The sequence below is a fragment of the Scyliorhinus torazame genome, chromosome 17, assembly GCF_047496885.1.
Source record: "Scyliorhinus torazame isolate Kashiwa2021f chromosome 17, sScyTor2.1, whole genome shotgun sequence".
NCBI classification, from domain to species: domain Eukaryota; kingdom Metazoa; phylum Chordata; class Chondrichthyes; order Carcharhiniformes; family Scyliorhinidae; genus Scyliorhinus; species Scyliorhinus torazame.
Window position 1 is genome coordinate 60,301,796 of NC_092723.1, and position 18,240 is coordinate 60,320,035.

General features: G+C 47.6%; 1 protein-coding gene across 6 annotated transcripts in view; it reads right to left on the reverse strand.

Moving 5' to 3' along the window:
- The window catches only part of LOC140393897 (ankyrin repeat and SAM domain-containing protein 1A-like), a 642,533-nt gene that overhangs the window by 203,054 nt on the left and 421,239 nt on the right, over positions 1-18,240 (reverse strand). For 5 of the 6 annotated variants that reach the window (XM_072480502.1, XM_072480497.1, XM_072480499.1 and 2 more), the window contains 2 exons: positions 6,228-6,278; positions 5,808-5,880 (listed from right to left, as the gene is read on the reverse strand). In XM_072480502.1, the coding sequence (XP_072336603.1) occupies positions 5,808-5,880; positions 6,228-6,278 (124 nt within the window). The remainder of the gene's footprint in view (positions 1-5,807; positions 5,881-6,227; positions 6,279-18,240) is intronic. The other variant, XM_072480500.1, reaches the window with a different exon arrangement.

The following is an 18,240-nucleotide window of genomic DNA, read 5'->3' on the forward strand; positions in this document are numbered from 1 at the left end:
AAAAGGGGAGGGGTGGTGTGAAAAGGGTGGGGGTGGGGTGAAAAGGGTGGGGGTGGGGTGAAAAGGGTGGGGGAGGGGTGGGGTGAAAAGGGTGGGGGAGGGGTGGGGTGAAAAGGGTGGGGGAGGGGTGGGGGTGGGGTGAAAAGGGTGGGGGTGGGGTGAAAAGGGTGGGGGTGGGGTGAAAAGGGTGGGGGTGGGGTGAAAAGGGTGGGGGTGGGGTGAAAAGGGTGGGGGTGGGGTGAAAAGGGTGGGGGTGGGGTGGTGCGAAAAGGGTGGGGGGTTGTGTGAAAAGGGTGGGCGAGTGCAAGAGGGCGGGGGGCGAGTGCAAGAGGGCGGGGGGCGAGTGCAAGAGGGCGGGGGGCAAGTGCAAGAGGGCGGGGGGCGAGTGCAAGAGGGAGGGGGGGCGAGTGCAAGAGGGCGGGGGTGAGTGCTACAGGGCGGGAGGGGCGAGTGCAAGAGGGCAGGGAGCGAGTGCAAGAGGGCGGGGGGCGAGTGCAACAGGGCGGGGGCGAGTGCTACAGAGCGGGGGCGAGTGCTACAGGGCGGGGGGGGGCAAGTGAAAGGGCGGTGGGCGAGTGCAAGAGGGCGGGGGCGAGTGCAAGAGGGTGGGGGGCTTGTGCAAGAGGGTGGGGGGCTTGTGCAAGTGTGTGGGGGGCTTGTGCAAGAGGGTGTGGGGCTTGTGTAAGAGGGGGTGGGGCTTGTGCAAGAGGGTGTGGGGCTTGTGCAAGAGGGTGTGGGGCTTGTGCAAGAGGGCGGGGGGCTTGTGCAAGAGGGTGTGGGGCTTGTGCAAGAGGGTGTGGGGCTTGTGCAAGAGGGTGTGGGGCTTGTGCAAGAGGGCGGGGGGCTTGTGCAAGAGGGTGGGGGGCTTGTGTAAGAGGGTGGGGGGCTTGTGTAAGAGGGTGGGGGGGGGTGGGTGCAAGGGGGCTGGGTCGAGTGCAAGAAAGCTGGGGGCTTATGCAAGAGGGCGGGGGGCTTGTGCAAGAGGGCAGGGGCTTGTGCAAGAGAGCAGGGGGCTTGTGCAAGAGAGCAGGGGGCTTGTGCAAGAGGGCAGGGGGCTTGTGCAAGAGGGCAGGGGGCTTGTGCAAGAGGGCAGGGGGCTTGTGCAAGAGGGCAGGGGGCTTGTGCAAGAGGGCAGGGGGCTTGTGCAAGAGGGCAGGGGGGTTTGTGCAAGAGGCAGGTTAGGCTGAGAGCCAGCGGGCAGGGGTGATTGCAAGGGGTCGAGGGGAACACGTGGGGGTAATGCAAGGGGTGGGTGCGCATGGGGGGTACGCATGGGGGATGGGGGTTAAGCACAGGAGCGGGAGGAATGGGCGGGGGGGGTATGCACCACAAGGGGGGGGTAAGCAAGGTGCAGGGGCAGATGCAGGGGGTAGGTAAGGGTCAAGTGGTAGGCAAGAGGGTGGCAGTAGGCAAGAGGGTGGCAGCAGGCAAAGGTGCAGCATCACGCAGGGGGGGGGGGGGGGGGGGGGGGTACAAGGTGAGTGGGAAGTGTTGGATGGAGATGGAGGTGAGGTATGGGAAAAGGGGGAGGAACCGAAGGAGGAAAAAGTGAGAATGAGGTGGGAAAAGGAGAGGAAAAAAGCAGAGAAAGAAGGAAATAGGATGATGGAACTGGAGGTAGACCGAGGAGGAAGGGGGTGAGTGAGGAAGGGCGTAAGTGGAAGGAGGAGGAAGAGAGCGATTGAGGAAGGAAAGATGAAAAGACTGAGGAGCAGAGAGGGAAGGAGAAGGAAAGAGGAAGGCAGGGCTGAATGAATGTAGAGGGGAACAGGGATAGAAGGGACAAGCATTTAGGGTGAAAGGAGGGAGAGAGGTTAAAGTGACAAGGAAGGGAAGAAAAAAAGGAGGAAGTAGGAGAGTCAAGCCAAAGGATGAAAGGGCAAAGGGAAGTAGGGTGAAGGGAAGTAGGGAAAAGGGTGCGTATGAGGAAGTGAGTGAGGGAGGAATAAGGGTGAAGGGAAGGAGGGAAAAGTGAGAATGGGGTGGGGGATGGGGTGGGAAAAGGAGGGGAAAGGAAAGAGAGAAAGGAGAAAGAAGGAAAAAGGAGAAAGAATTTAATTTGATTTATTATTGTCACATGTATTAGTATAGAGTGAAAAGTATTGTTTCTTGCATGCTGTACATAGGGCAGGAAGGAGAGACTGCAGAATATAATGTTACAGTTATAATGAGTCGGTTGGTACGTGACCTCAAACTTTGGTATCTTTTTCCTGACGGAAGAAGGTGGAAGCGATTATGTCCAGGGTGCTGGGGGTAACTAATTATGCTGGCTGCCTTTCCGAGCCGGCGGGAATCGTAGACAGAGTCAATGGATGGGAAGCCGGTTTGCGTGATGGGCTGGGCTACATTCATGACCGTTTGTAATTTCCTGCGGACTTGGGCAGAGCATGGAGGGACGGAGGGATGGAGGGAAGGAAGAAAAGGCAAGCTGAAGGGAGAAGGGAGAGCATAAGTGCGAAGGGCATCAGGGTGGAAGGGAAGGAGTTTGACGGAGGGAGGGAAGAAAGGAGGCAGAAAGAGGCAAAAAGGGAGGGAAGAAAGGGAGGGAGAAGGGGAGGGAGATAGGGAGGGAGGGAGATAGTGAGGGAGAAAGGAATGGAGAAAGGGAGGGGGAAAGGGAGGGGAGGGTGGACAGAGACCTGGGGCGGGCGTGCAGTGAGCTGGGGGAGGGCGGGCGGAGAGCTGGGGGTGGGCGGGCGGAGAGCTGGGGGTGGGCGGGCGGAGAGCTGGGGGTGGGCGGGCGGAGAGCTGGGGGAGGGCGGGCGGAGAGCTGGGGGAGGGCGGGCGGAGAGCTGGGGGAGGGCGGGCGGAGAGCTGGGGGAGGGCGGGCGGAGAGCTGGGGGAGGGCGGGCGGAGAGCTGGGGGAGGGCGGGCGGAGAGCTGGGGGAGGGCGGGCGGAGAGCTGGGGGAGGGCGGGCGGAGAGCTGGTGGAGGGCGGGCGGAGAGCTGGAGGCAAGAAGGGTGGCAGGATGGGGGAGGGCGGCGGGATGGGGAGGGGGGCGGCGGGATGGGGAGGGGGGCGGCAGAGGGGAGGGGGGGCGGCAGAGGGGAGGGGGGCGGCAGAGGGGAGGGGGGCGGCAGAGGGGAGGGGGGCGGCAGAGGGGAGGGGGGCGGCAGAGGGGAGGGGGGCGGCAGAGGGGAGGGGGGCGGCAGAGGGGAGGGCGGCGGCAGAGGGGAGGGCGGCGGCAGAGGGGAGGGCGGCGGCAGAGGGGAGGGCGGCGGCAGAGGGGAGGGCGGCGGCAGAGGGGAGGGCGGCGGCAGAGGGGAGGGCGGCGGCAGAGGGGAGGGCGGCGGCAGAGGGGAGGGCGGCGGCAGAGGGGAGGGCGGCGGCAGAGGGGAGGGCGGCGGCAGAGGGGAGGGCGGCGGCAGAGGGGAGGGCGGCGGCAGAGGGGAGGGCGGCGGCAGAGGGGAGGGCGGCGGCAGAGGGGAGGGCGGCGGCAGAGGGGAGGGCGGCGGCAGAGGGGAGGGCGGCGGCAGAGGGGAGGGCGGCGGCAGAGGGGAGGGCGGCGGCAGAGGGGAGGGCGGCGGCAGAGGGGAGGGCGGCGGCAGAGGGGAGGGCGTGCCAAAGTTACGTATATTCACACACAGTGACCTGCCCTTTGCAAACATGTCCATGCATTTCAACTAAACAAATGCCTGGGAATAGCCAATCCAAGGTTTGTTCCCAGGGCAATGCCTTGACCAGGGTCGACTTAACAGTTCAATGTTCCCTGATGCATTCTCCATTGCAACATCTCTACCAATCAGAGTCAACTTCCCAACCAATTAGTACTCTGTTCTCACGTTGCGTAAATAGTTGTTTCCTTTTGAGATTTGGTATTCTTGTGATTCTATCCTGACAAGCGCCAGATCAAAAGCTCTAACAGAATCTCTCTTTTTTCAGCAATATTTATGTTCTGCACTACCAAGCGATTATTTTTAAATATACACGTTACAAGCCCCTCCCACTTAACTCCAACCACCATAGTTCACCTTGGACCATTTGTCAGGGCTCAAAATAATCCCCAGATAATGAATACCATTTGCATATAATTAAACACAATTAATCTACAATTAACCAAAAGGCTTGGGGTGGAATGAGGGAGATGGATTGTTCAGGTGCAGAGGAGAAGGTGAGGGGGATGAGTAAACATTGTGGGTTCAGTTTCACTTTGAGACTATATCCCTCGCCGACACGTCAGTAGATATTTTGAATAGATATTTATGTCCTTTCACCTGAATCTATCTATTTCTCGGCCCAGAGCTTACGCCTCTGCAGACAACAGGAAATTGAAGATCTTTCATAGGATGCGGATGTTACCACATCCTTAACTGCCTTTGTACTAAATGGCTTCCACACCATTTCACAGGGCAGTTAAGAGTCAGCCACACTGCTTTGGGCCTGGAGTCACATGTAGGCTAGTCCCAGGAAGGATGGCAGATTTCCTTCCCTAAAAGACACCAGTGAACCTGGTGGGGTTTTATGACCATGAATGATGGATTCAAGGTCACCATTACTGAGAATAACTTTTCAATTCCAGATTATTAATTAAATTCCAACAGCTGTGGTGGTAGGATTTGTACTTTTATCCCCAGAACATTAGCCTGGGCCTCTGGAATATTAGTCGAATGACATTAACACTATTCCACCGTTTCCCTTTAAGCAGTTGTGAGAAAGGGATTACTGTTTTTCTTGCTGATACACCAATTCTGATCTCCCCTCAAGCACTTCTTGGTGTTACAAGGTTGAGATGGGAAACCAGTGCAGCTAGTGCTGAAAACCCGGTCTCTTTTCAGAAAAAACTGTCGGTCACAATAAAATATTTGTCATGCAACATTTGCACGCCCAGGTATGTGAATAATCTGCTTCTAGCACTCTGTTGCTGAAGTCTCTAGCAGTAGACTGCTAGATAGTTCGGTCTCCGTCTGCCTCATTCAACACTTTTCACTGATGCCTGTTCAGCTACCTGCAGTTCTAACTATGAGAATCACAAGATTAAATCTGCATCACCAACGTTCAGCAATTCTCGTTTTAAATGAAATACATCACGTATAAAAACTTAAAACGCTCCATTAAACAAATGGTTGCCCCTCAAAGGTAGGTAGAAATTTTCAATAGTTTCCTCCCCAGAAAACATTCCAACTTATTGTATCTGTTTTACAGTGGAATACTCATTCAGTATCATATAATCCACACATACTTTCACTACAAAAGCTTAGTTTACTTTGAAATTCATTTCAAATCAAAGGCAATTTATATTAAAATTTCTCCATTTGTCAGCAGCTTGTTGGAATCCAACAATCACATTATAATGTAATGATAAACTTCATCCCAGGGACCTGAGACACAGGTTAAGTGGAGGATTCAAGGGTCTTATTCCCACTGGTCCTCCACCCGGGCCCCAAAGTCAACAGGCAAATGTAAAGCCACGAAAGGTGCACTTCAATGGGATCAGAACGTCCATTCAACTCCCTAGCAGCAATACAAAATCCTTTTACGTTATAATTTTTCCATTAAAAACCAAAACTATTGCCCATTCAGCATGTGAACATTCTTTCTTATTCAGTAGGCTAAGAGTTAAACTGTTTCAACATAAGCCCACAAATAAATAAAAAGGCAGAGATGCAGATGTTTCTAAACTCTTTCTTGATCCAAGCTCTAGTGGAAATTTACAAAAGAAATCCTGGCTGTTCAGGAATGATAAATTTTGGATTACAAAATTAAAATATTCCACAAGTTTTACATCAATTCACAAATCAAAATAAAGTTGATTTGTTTTACACCACAATCTTACCATCTAACGTTCTGTTAAGCATACTCTAATTACCTGAAGCATTCTGCCATTCTTTTCTGAAATCGCTGTCAATTCCTGCACCAATGGAACTCATTATTTTTTCAATCTAAAAGAAAAAAGTAAGCAGTTAGGATACTGATTGTTTTAACAATGGTACATTTCTTAGTTAATCTTGATTTTTCCAAGTGAATACCAGCATCAGCAAGCACAAGCCAAATGTAAGCGAGTCACGGCACTAGCTAAAGCCCAATTCAATCTTACAGATATCTCTGCTGCACAGGCCACCCTTAAAAAAAAATACAAACATGCACATCCACGAATAAAAAGAAAAAGGAAGCAGACCAATCCAGCAGCAAGTTTTGATTAGTATTGACAGGCATATCATCGCCTACTTTACATAGGTCCAGAATCCCTCACACCATTCTTGAACCCATTTCACAAAAAAAATCTTACACTGCACATAGATTTAGTTCTGCGAGGTTTAGATATTGGAAGTAGTTCCTGCTGTGGGAGATGAAATAAATGCACAATAGTGAAGTAAACTGCAATCACAGAATCATCAAATTACAAATAGAGCCTTAACTTAATAATCCAACTAATTTATCAAACACATTAGCAGACTGCACAAATAAGCTGCAAACAACAGGAAAAACGCTCTCTTCTCTGCAAGGTCAAATATTATTAAGCTGCTGGATACAAAGATGAACTAGCAAATCCAACTGTGTGTAAAGGACATTTGCATATCATAACAGCAGATCTCACAGAAAGAGTATCAGATACTGTCAAAACGATGTTTTTCAATTTGATATTTTACATCCATTAGCCAATGGAGAGTCACAACTTTGTACAATTGCATTTATTTATTTATTATTATTTTTTGTCTTTTTTAAGTCGTGTTGAGAATCAACAAAAAAATTATCCAAGACTGCTGAGGCGAAGCAAAATTCAGGCAGTCACAAAAATGAAATTCAAGCTTGTGCAACCTTGAACTCTCATTGAACAAAGATCAGTTATTTGGTTTCATTCTGGCATGAGGGTATAAGGAGGGGGAAAGAATAACTCAATGACTGAAGGAGGCTAAGAACACTGCTAGGATTATTATTGTAATTATATTTAATAATGAAACCAAATGCTGGTAACTTAAATGACCAGAGTTCCTCTCTATTCCTGTGTAAACAAATATCATTGAGGTTATAGCTGCAAGAGAAAATTCAGGACTCAAATCCATATATTTTTCCCAAATAAATGATTGATGTACTATTTTCTGTTGCTCATGATATGGCGTTATGCCATCTGATAAAATGCAATTTTGACTTTGTACTCTTTATTGAGGTGTCAATCAGAAAGGAAAATGGTCTGTGATCGTCCTTGTTACACAAACAACACTCAAACATTTTTAATGGAAATAGATTCCAAAAGCAGCAGAGAATACAGGATGGTGGCTTGGCATAAAGAGGGAGACTAAAAGAATATATGTGGGTGCTGTGGTGATATGCCTATAGGCTATATCATTGATGGATGGTGTGCGACCTCCAACCAGCAGGTGGCGGTACAGAAACACCATGCAGCCGCGAGACCGCGGTCATGTGACCTGTGATTCTGATATAACGGGATACACATCCAGCAATCTTCAGAAGAAGATTGAGAGGGTAATAAGACATACATGTGAATGATCAGTGCTAGGTGCAAGTTCCAGAGGAGTAGTTAGCAGACTCCATGATAATGTGCTCTGTATCAGAATGCTATCTTACCACACTAGACTCAGTAAAAGTTTCTGGTTTGGACAAGTCGAAGTGTTTGGTGGATTCCTTTGTAAACTACAAAGGACGAAACACAACATGGTACCATGAGTGCTTAAGTATTAAAGATCGCGCCGGCAGTGACAACGTTAGGCATTTGGCTTGCAGACCGGTCTGGTGAACTGCAGCCTCAGGCAACCCAACGTGTAAGAAAATTCTGAAGCTAAGATGAACAGACTGAGGGCCTCCATCAGATTCAGATGTTCGGTAACGGAGGTGAGAACTGGCAGCTGTTCAAACAGCAGTTCAAACTCTATGTTTCAGCCGTGGGTCTACAGGCCCTGGCTGATGAAATATGAATCGCGTTGCTGCTAACATTGGCAGGTCCACAAGTGCTCGAACTGTACAACTCGTTTGTGTTTGTTAATGAGGAGGATCACAAAAAAATTGATGAGGTGATGAAGCACTTTGATAAACATTGTTCCCCACGCGAAGAATGAAACGTTTGAGCGCTATATATTCCATATGCGTACCCAGAGACCTGGCGAAACATTTGACAGTTTTGTCACAGACTTGAGGTGAAAGCCCAGTCATGCAATTTAAGTGACCTGATATCTTTGTTAATCCGCGACCAAATTGTCTTTGGTTTACTTGATGATAAGCTTTAGGCAATATTATTGTTGGAGGAAGATTTGTTGCTGGAAAAGGCAGTGACGATTTGCCAGGCGAGCGAGATAGCTGCACAAATAGGTGCACTCTGCTCAAAAACATTTGACGGCAACATTGAAGAATGCCATTAGTGCTGTGATGCACATCATGAAGAAACATGGTCTCAGTGCAGGTGGCCATTTTAAGCGGCTGCCAGGAGCCGCCGCCACCGCCATCTTGTGTTAAAAATGTGGTACTCGACATGCCCTGCGGCAATGTCCGGCCTTTGGAAAAGTTTGATCCAGGTGCGGCTGTGTTGAGCACTTTACAAAATGATGGTTTGTACTTTGCACCATGGACCATGCAGGAACGTGCATGCAGTAGATGAGATAAACATCGAAGAACAGTTTTACATCGATCTCATCGCGGCGAGAAACCAGAAGACTCTGAGAATCAAAGATGAAAACAAAATCGTAAGAAAGAATGGTAAGAACACTCCGAAAACCTTTACGTCCGTACTAAAATCAAAGGTAATGCTGAATGATGCTTTCATTCGTTGTAACTTTGACCCTAAAGCAACGGCCAACTTCGTGAGTCGACATGCTTTGCAAAAGCTAAACGTGCAGCGGGACTTTGCTGATCGGCAAGGGTTGATGATACACTTCGGAACAAGAACTCTGGAGACCTTCGATGTTCGCAAACTAGTGCTCTCAATGGCAGGTATGAGGCACACAATACCTTTTCATATTGTAGACATGGATGTGGACTCAGTACTTGGGATAAAATCATGCAAATCCCTGAATCTAGTCGAGCGACTAAATATCCTAGAAGATAGCTGGTCACCTGAGCACAGTGAATCCTTGCAAGACATTACGGTGTAGGAGGATTTAGAAGAAATCCTAGTGGAGGACGACAAACCAGACAAGGGGACAGAATTGTCGCTGAGCATTCCGCAATTCTGGTTAACAGTCTTGAAGAACATGCACAGGCTCAATGGCATGATACGTGAACATGATGAACCCATATTAAAGCAACTGTGAGATGTGGATGTTAAAAGGACAGAGACTGGAAAGCTATGGAGCTTCACTCTCGAGTTTACATTCGGACGTAATGAGTACTTTACGAATGAGGTAATCACATCAATTGGACTCACGGCCGCTGAAATCGTTCTTTGCTGAACCACAAATCATCGGCTGCACAATCGAAGGGAGGGAGGGCAAAAATGTAACAATCAGGACCATCCGAACGAAATCAAAGTACAGGGGTTGGAGCAGTCCAAGAACAGCAACAAGGACTATATCAAATGAATTGTTCTTCAACTTCTTCGGTCCCACTGAAGTTCCACAGTGTGGAATTTTAAGCCAAGCTTCGCAGGCCAAACAAAAGGGTGATTTTAAACTTGGTGATCTATTTCTTGAACAAATAATTCCGTATGCAAAGTTATATTTTTCAGGTGAAAAGACTGATGATGATGTTGAATCCGAGGACGATTACTATAAATATCTGCTTGAAGTTATTGATGATGATGCAGAAAGTGATGACACGGGAGATGAGACGGATGACAATCACTATGAGCTGCTTGCACATCTCTTTTCCAGCACCACAGATGAGGCTCCAGCGACACAGCTCCGGTGGTCTACAAGCAATGACGAGGTGGTCACGAGAGACACCCAGACTGCATTGGACTCTGTCGAGAGCTGGTGTTTGGAGAACGCATGTAGAAATTGAAGCTGCTGATACAACCGAAGAATCGCTATTGATTGAACCAGAGACGCAAGAAGTCGTTCCAATCTTTGAAAAACTGGCCTCATAGGTATGTGGTGACTCGTTACAAGTCCTTGAAACGGCTTCGGTAATTTACTCCCAAGCAGTCGGCGACACTGATGACGAATGGGAGGACATAGATGAAGATGTTGACGACAGCGACGTGGAGATTGCAATAGTAGGCAACTCTGACACTGACTCAGAGGATGACCTAATGACTATCTCATTATGCTGCTCCACAGACCACTCGTACATTTGTGAGTTTGAGCAAGAACACCCAGTGCTTGGATCAGTTCAACAGGAAAGTATAGTAATTTACAGTGCTGAAGAGCAAGTCACGATACTCCAGCCAAGAGGAGGTGAAACCGCCAACCCCAGTTCCATCCTTCATGCTGGCTCTGGAAACTGAGGTGATCCAGCATGTCGATGAGGCCACAGAAGTGGGCGTGGTTACACCACACAGAGATGACGTGATGCCTAAACTTCTGCAAACAACTCAACACACAATGCCAGCCAGTGCCACGCCAGAGACTGCTACACTTTAAAAAAACAAAACCAAGAGACACAACAAAATACATCACCATGTCCTAAAAATTGAAAAAAACACAGAAGATTCGGATAACTACCTCATCCCACCAACCAACCAACAACGAAAACAGTCGCAGGTCACAAGCAACATCATGCAAGAAAGCGGAAGAGAAAGCGACTGGTAACATAAGTATGGCAGTCTTGGGCACAGGCCTTTCAAAGGCACAGGGTGAAATGTAAGAGAAGCCAGACACCGACAAGTAAACCAGTCTCTGATGAGGTGGGCAACAACGCAAAAGAATGAGATCTGTACAAAGGAAATGGACACTTGTCAGGCACAGCATGCTTATGGACACTTCAGTAAAACTCTTTCACTTTGCTAGCTACATATAATGAATGTATAAAGTGTAACGTTTACTGTTGACTGTAACAAATATCTTAATGTTTTGTGAGGAAGGAGGATGTGGTGATATGCCTATAGGCTATATCATAGATGGATGGTGTGATCTCCAACCAGCAGGTGGCAGTACACACCATGCAGTCTCTAGCCCAAGGTTATGTGACCTGTGACTCCGCTGTAAGGGGAGACACATCCGGCAATCTTCAGAAGAAGATCGAGAGGGTAATAAGACATACATGTGAATGGTCAGTGCTAGGTGCAAATTCCAGAGGATAGTTAGCAGACTCCATGTGATAATATGTCAGATTGCTATCCTACCACGAGGCTCAATAAAAGATTCTGGTTTGGACAAGTCGAAGAGTTTGGTAGATTCCTTCGTATAGAAAAGACCAAACACAACAGGTGCTGAACACGGACATTGAATGAAGAGGAGGGAATTCAGGCTCAGCTCCACAACAATGTGAACAATTGTTCATAGTAACAAAGCAATGACAAAATATTTCACTCAGCTAGGTATAATCTTTTTGAGTGGGGAATCAAACGCTAAAATGAACTGTTTATTTTTTTCAATTGGCTTTGCTAACCCAAGATTCCTGGAGGCTTTTGGCAACGGGTGGGAAATCAGTATATAATCAACATGTGCACATTATAGCACACTGATCATTGCAAAAATTAAGGTGTGTCAAAGTAAAAATGTGTTTACGTGGTATATATTCTGCTAAAGTTTTAGATGGTTGGTTCTTTATAGGTGCTAAACATCTAAAATATGAAATTGCAAAGCAAACAATAATGTTTCACACAGTCTCAGGCAAAATAGTCTTCAAAATGTTCCAAAATCTGTACAATGTCAATTTATTTCAAATTGAATTTACGATCCAACTAACTTGCAAAGTCCAGCCCACATCATACTTCCTAAAATAAACAATCTTCCCGTGGGGCCCCAAGAGATTGGTTGGGTGGAACATTGTGTGTTAAGGGTGTACATCATTTTAATGAAAATACCCACGAGATTTTAACCTATACTAAAATAATTTAATTCAGAAGACAGACACCTGCAGATGTGGCAAAATGCTCATAGTTGGACCAAAATATAGTTAAGACTGGAAAATAATCTTTTTTAAATCTGTGATGCTTACTCAATGTGGCAGGCTTGTACAAGTAATCAGAACCTAATTTTGATGCTCTAGCCATGGAGTTCCCTTCAACTTGTTGAGTATCTGAACTGCAAGGAGGCAGCAGCACCAATTGCATTCAGCCAGTATTTATCAGCTCCATCATCAGTTTTGCATTGGGTTTTTCAATCATCATGGATTTTGCATGCTTGGTCTATTTAGGAAACAAACCCTTTCCATTTACTGAGTCAGCTCAACAATGTCAATACAGCTTAGTGAGAATTCAACATAAGAAATAGTGTAAATTACTTTGTGTCGCTTGTGAGATCTGAAGGTTCTACTTCTGGTTCAATGAGAGTTCACCAATTGTTTCAGTGACCCACATGTTAGGCCAGAGTGTTACTCTTCAATAGGTCAGTGCTAGAAACCTTTCATCATCTGCAGAGGAAGCCAGCAATGCTCGATTCCTCTCAAAAGTTGTAACAGTCAAGCTGATGATGGATTTTGTGAACAGAGTTGTGAACCCAATGCATATTGCTCAGAAAGGATGCTCGGTCTGCCTATTGGAGTTAATCTACATTATGATGTTCAGGAGTTTTCACATTGTTTGTTTGTATATAATTTGGGGTATAAAGTTATTGTTGGGTTTTGCATGTGTTTTTTCATATTATTGTTTCATTGCAAATTATACAAGTGTTAAATTCTTTCTGTAAGTATATGGTTGAATGGAGAGCTCCCAGCTAACGATGAGGTTATATGAAATGAGCTTCAAGAGAGGGTGTGCTGCAGCTCCTCTTCGCAAACACTTTGCGAATGGGAGCTTAGAGTATATTTTGGTAGAATCATGTTATGTAGGCATTTAGAGAGAAGGGATTGTTGGGTAACATTATTCATGGGCATTGTTGGGTTGGAGGGGGTGGGGGGTGGTAAAGTTAGTTGGTTGACTGGTGTCCACCAGTCTGTATTTGCCTGGTCACTGGACTGGGTTTGGTTGCCATCCTGGATGGATCTCCTCACCTTGGCTGGTCAAGATCCCTTGCTTGACATTCTGCAGAAGTTATGGCTGACCCCAGTGTAGGAATTAATGGGGCATCTCCACTTTGCCTCGTAACCTGGAATGTTAGGGGTCTAAATGGTTCAGTGAAGCGGACTAGGGTTTTTGCTCATCTGAAGAGTCTAAACTCGGGTATCGTATTTCTACAAGAAATCCATCTGCGTGTGAGGGACCAGATACTGTTTCGCAATAATTGGGTGGCACAAGTCTTTCATTCAGGCTTTAACGTAGGGCTAAGAGCAATTTTCCCCATCTCAGATTATGAATTACCTTAATGGTCATTATATTGTTGTCTATGGTTCACTGGAGAACAGTCCGGTTATTTTAGTAAACATTTATGCCCCCAACTGGGATGACCCGAACTTTGTAAACTCACTCGTGATCCTCCTTCCTGATTTAGATTCACATCGAATGATTCTAGGAGGCGACCTGAGCTGTGTCTTGGACCCTAAATTGGACCGTTCCATGCCAAAATCTCTGACCCCCATCTGGGACTCCAGGGCACTGATCCCATTTATAGAACAGATTAGTGGGATGGATTCATGCGTTTTCTGCATCTGAATGGAAAATAATTTTCCTTTTTTTCACAGGTCTACTGTGTCTATTCCCAAACTGACTTTTTTGTTGTTAAGTCCCACCTCCCTTCAGTGGTGGCTGCCAAATATTCGGCAATTGCCATCTCTGACCATGCCCCTCTTTTTGTTGATTTTTGTTTTGATTTTGCCCTTCCAAATGCTTGGAGATTAGACACCACTTTAATGTCTGATGACAAATTTTGTGAGCATTTGTCTGCTGCCATATTAAGCTCAACAAATCAGAGTCAATATCTCCTTCGAAACTCTGGGAAGTCCAAGATCATTCATAAGGGGGTCAAATTATCTCATTGAAAGTTCACATCATTAAAATAGAGACAGTAGAACAGCAAAGGCTGTTGGACTCCATTTTGGAAGTTGACCACCAATACTTACTTGCCCCAATGCCAGATCTACTGATGCACAGAGAAAAGTTACATTTTCAATTTGAATTGATATCTATGGATAAGGCCGTGCATCAGTTATGACATTCTCGAGGCACCTTCTATGAACATGGGGAGAAGGCGTCTTCTTGTACATCAACTCCAGAAGCTAACTGCTTCTTGAGAAATCCCTTTGTTCGGAACAAAGAAGGTAACTTGGCTTCAGCTCCTCTCCGGGTTAATGCAGGTTTCAGCTCGTATTACCATAAGCTATACGAGTTAGAGCCTTTTCCAAACACTTCGCGAATGAAGAGTTTTACAGATGGTCTACACATTCCGGCCATGGAGGAAGGCAGAAGACGGGAATTGGACTCCCTCTTATGCCCAGAAGAAATACTGAAATGCATTGAACGGCTACAATCTGGCAAAGCCCCCGGGTCCTGACGGCTTCCCAACCAAATTTTATAAAAGGTTTTCAGAGCAGCTCATACCTCTATTATTGGACATGTTTAACGATTCGCTGTGCAGGCAGTCACTACTTTCGACCCTCTCTCAGGCCTCAATTTCTTTGCTATTCAAGGGGGATAGAGACCCAATCGAGTGTGGGTTATACAGAACTATTTCACTTCTTAAACAGAGGTTAAACTACTGGCTAAGGTCTTGGCGTCCCGACTGGAGCCCTGTCTCCCAGTTAATAGTATCTGAGGATCAGACAGGCTTTGTCGGTCAATTTCCGACGCCTCTTAAACATTGTCCTCTCCCCCCTCCACTGCTCTCGAACCTGAAGTCATAATATCTTTGGATGAAGAAAAGCATTTGACAGGGTGGAATGAGATTTGGGGGAAATCTGGTTTCGGCCCTAAATCTACTTCCTGGTCTGATATACAATGCAAGGGTACTAGACAGGGCTGCCCTCTTTCCCCACTGCTCTTTACATCAGCTATTGAGCCCCTCTCGATAGCGTTGAGGTCATCCGATGGGCGAAAGGGTATCTGCTGGACAGAGTGGAGCACCAGGTACCACTCTAGACAGATGATCTACTTTTGTATATTACTGATCGGCCCCTCAGATGACAATGTAATGGGGATACTCACAACATTTGGTACCTTTGCAGGTTACAAATTAAATGTGAATAAATGAGAGTAAAAGTGAGTGTTTTTCAGTGAATCCACCTGCCAGAAAGTTTTGTCTCTCACCCTCTACTCTCTGACACCAGGGGGTCCGTGTGGCCCTTAACTGGGCATTACATCATAAACTGAATTATTCAAGCCCCGTCAAATTTTATAAAAGGTTTTCAGAGCAGCTCATACCTCTATTGTTAAAGTGGACTTACAGAGGTGGAGCAATCTTCTTTTATGTCTTGCAGGTAGGATCCAAACTATAAACATGAATGTGCTTCCAAGATTTCTATTTTATTTCAATGTATCCCCATTTTTTGCTGAAATCATTTTTTATTATAAGTCAACAAATTGATTTCGGCTTTTATCTGGGTGAGCAAGTCTCCCAGAGTCTGCAACGCTCTGCTTCAAAGAACAGAAGATCGTGAGGTTTGGCCCTCCCGAAACTTCGGTTTTATTATTGGGTTGCCACCATACAGAAAATCCTGCAATGGCTTAGTCACCCTGGTTCGATTTGGGTCAAAATGGAGGTTCAGTCTTGCACACCACCTCCTTTCTTCCCGCCATAATTACTGCACCGCTGTCCTTCTCCCTGCAGGTTACTCCTTGAGTAATGTGGTAATCTCCTCCCCCAGAATTTGGAAACAGTTTTGGCAACATTCCAACCTCTCTCTCTCTTGTCTTTGTGCTCCGATTAATTACTCTTTTTACCTTCAGGTCTTGGGGGGGCAGAGAGTCTTGTGCATTTCGGGGACTTGTTTTTAGAAGGGAGATTTGCCAGCCTTGAGACTGTCAAAATATCCACGCATGAATATAATGAAGTGCAGACAGGCAGTGATTGACACACAGGATGACCAGTAAGCACACAGCATAGTGCAGCCAATCACCAGACAGTACACCACCACTATAAAGCCAGAGGGCACTAGATTTCCCGCTCTCTGAGACAGTCCACTGAGACAGTCAGAGTCCACGAGCCAGCACAGTGCAAACACCATGCGGTAGCTAGTAAGTCTGGTCAGGCTAGTACAAGGTCTCCAGTCAGTTCAGTATAGTGTCGACCCACAGTTAAATATGTATGTTAGTTCTATCATTCAATAAAACCATGTTGGATCTTCTACAGTGTTAGAGGTCTGTTTCTCGCAGTGCTGCATCAAGTGCAGTCCACACCGAACCGACCTGCCTAACAGAGTAATACTAAAAATTGGCGGACCTACCGAGTGAATCAGCATTGACCAGCAAGTAGCCATCCGGTGACATGGAAAACATCCAGCCTCCTCCGCAGCTCCGCATCTCCGGTAACCTCAGCGCAAATTGGAAGCTCTTCAAGCAAAAGTTCCTCTGGTACATCGAGGCCTACGACCTCGAAGCAGCATCGGATGCCAGGAAGATCGCGCTATTTCTCTCCACCGCGGGGCACCACGCCATCCACATCTACAACTCCCTCACGTTCGCTGACGACGAACACAAATCAAAAATTCAAAACAGTCCTGCTGAAATATGACAGCCACTGCGACATTGAGGTGAATGAGAGCTTTGAACGGTATGTTTTCCAGCAGAGACTTCAGGGTAAGGATGAACCTTTTCAGTCCTTCGTCACCCATCTCCGCATCCTCGCGCAGTCATGTAACTATGACTCGACGGCTGATTCCATGATCCAGGATCAGATCGTTTTCGGTGTCCACGCCGACTCCCTTCGGCAGCACCTCCTGAAAGTCAAACAGTTGACCCTCTCTGCCGCTATCGAGACGTGCGTTGTCCATGAGCATGCTAAGAATCGTTACTCCCACATCAGGGCGGCAGAAACTACGAAGCTGGCCTCCCACGAGGCGGAACGGGTGCAGGCCATTGCACAAATGCAGGGCCTGAGCATTGAGGAGAGTGGCCGTTTTGCGCACTTTTCCCGGGTCCCTGCGCATGCGTGCCACGACCGAGTGGATGACTTGCCAGACAACCCGACTGCGCAGGTGCGTATGTCGACCGACCGCACTGCGCATGCGCGATGGCGTGCGGAACGCGCTGACATCAGCGTCATGACGTGTCCGAATTGTGGCTCCACCCATTTAAAGCGGCAATGTCCGGCAAAAGGACGCTGGTGTCTACAGTGTGGCAAGCTTGGCCACTACGCAGCCCTTTGCAGATCTGCTCCACCGCTCAGCAGCCAGCGATCCCAGCTGCGGCGCAGAAGTGTCCGCTCAATACAACAAGACATGCCAGATTATAATCCCGACAGCCCAATGGACCCTGATGCTCAGTGCCTCAAGTCCCCATACAGGGTGGGCATCATAACTACACATGCGCTGCCTTCCACCACACCTACGCAACGCCTCTCGATCCTCAGTGTGGATCCCGACAACGAGTGGTCTGCTGTCCTCAGTGAACAAGGCCCGCATCTGGTTCAAACTGGACACCGGCGCATTGGCGAACCTCATCTCGAAATCCGACCTCGACACCATCCGCACCAAACCAAGCATTCTTCCACCGGCCTGCCAGCTCCTTGACTACAATGGCAACGCCATAGCTGCCAGTGGCTCGTGTCAACCGGGGGTATCCAATAAGTCGATCAACGCGACGCTGCGGTTTGAAATCGTCGAGCCTGACAGAGCATCTCTGCTCGGTGCTCGTGCCTGCAAGCTCCTGAACCTTGTTCAACGCGTCCACACCATGCCATCATCACCGGATGGAAACTTGCAAGTCGACATAGATTACATCATCACGCAGTACCACAGCCTGTTCGACAGAATGGGCACGCTCCCATACCGAGACAAAATCCTGCTCAAGCCGAACGCCACCCCTGTAAATCATGCACCTCGCTGTGTGCCGGCACCCCTCAAGGATCGTCTGAAGAAGCAATTACAGGACCTCCAAGACCAGGGCATCATATCAAAGGTCACAGAGCTCACAGACTGGGTCAGCTCCATGGTCTGCGTCAAGAAGCAGTCAGGGGAGCTTCGAATTTGCAATGAACCTTAGGATCTAAAACGCAACATCATGAGGGAGCATTACCCGATACCAAAACGAGCAGAGTTGACCAGTGAGATGGCTCATGCCAAATTCTTCACTAAGCTCGATGCCTCCAAGGGCTTTTGGCAAATAAAACTGGATGCGTCCAGTCGCAAGTTGTGCACGTTCAACACCCCGTTTGTTCGTT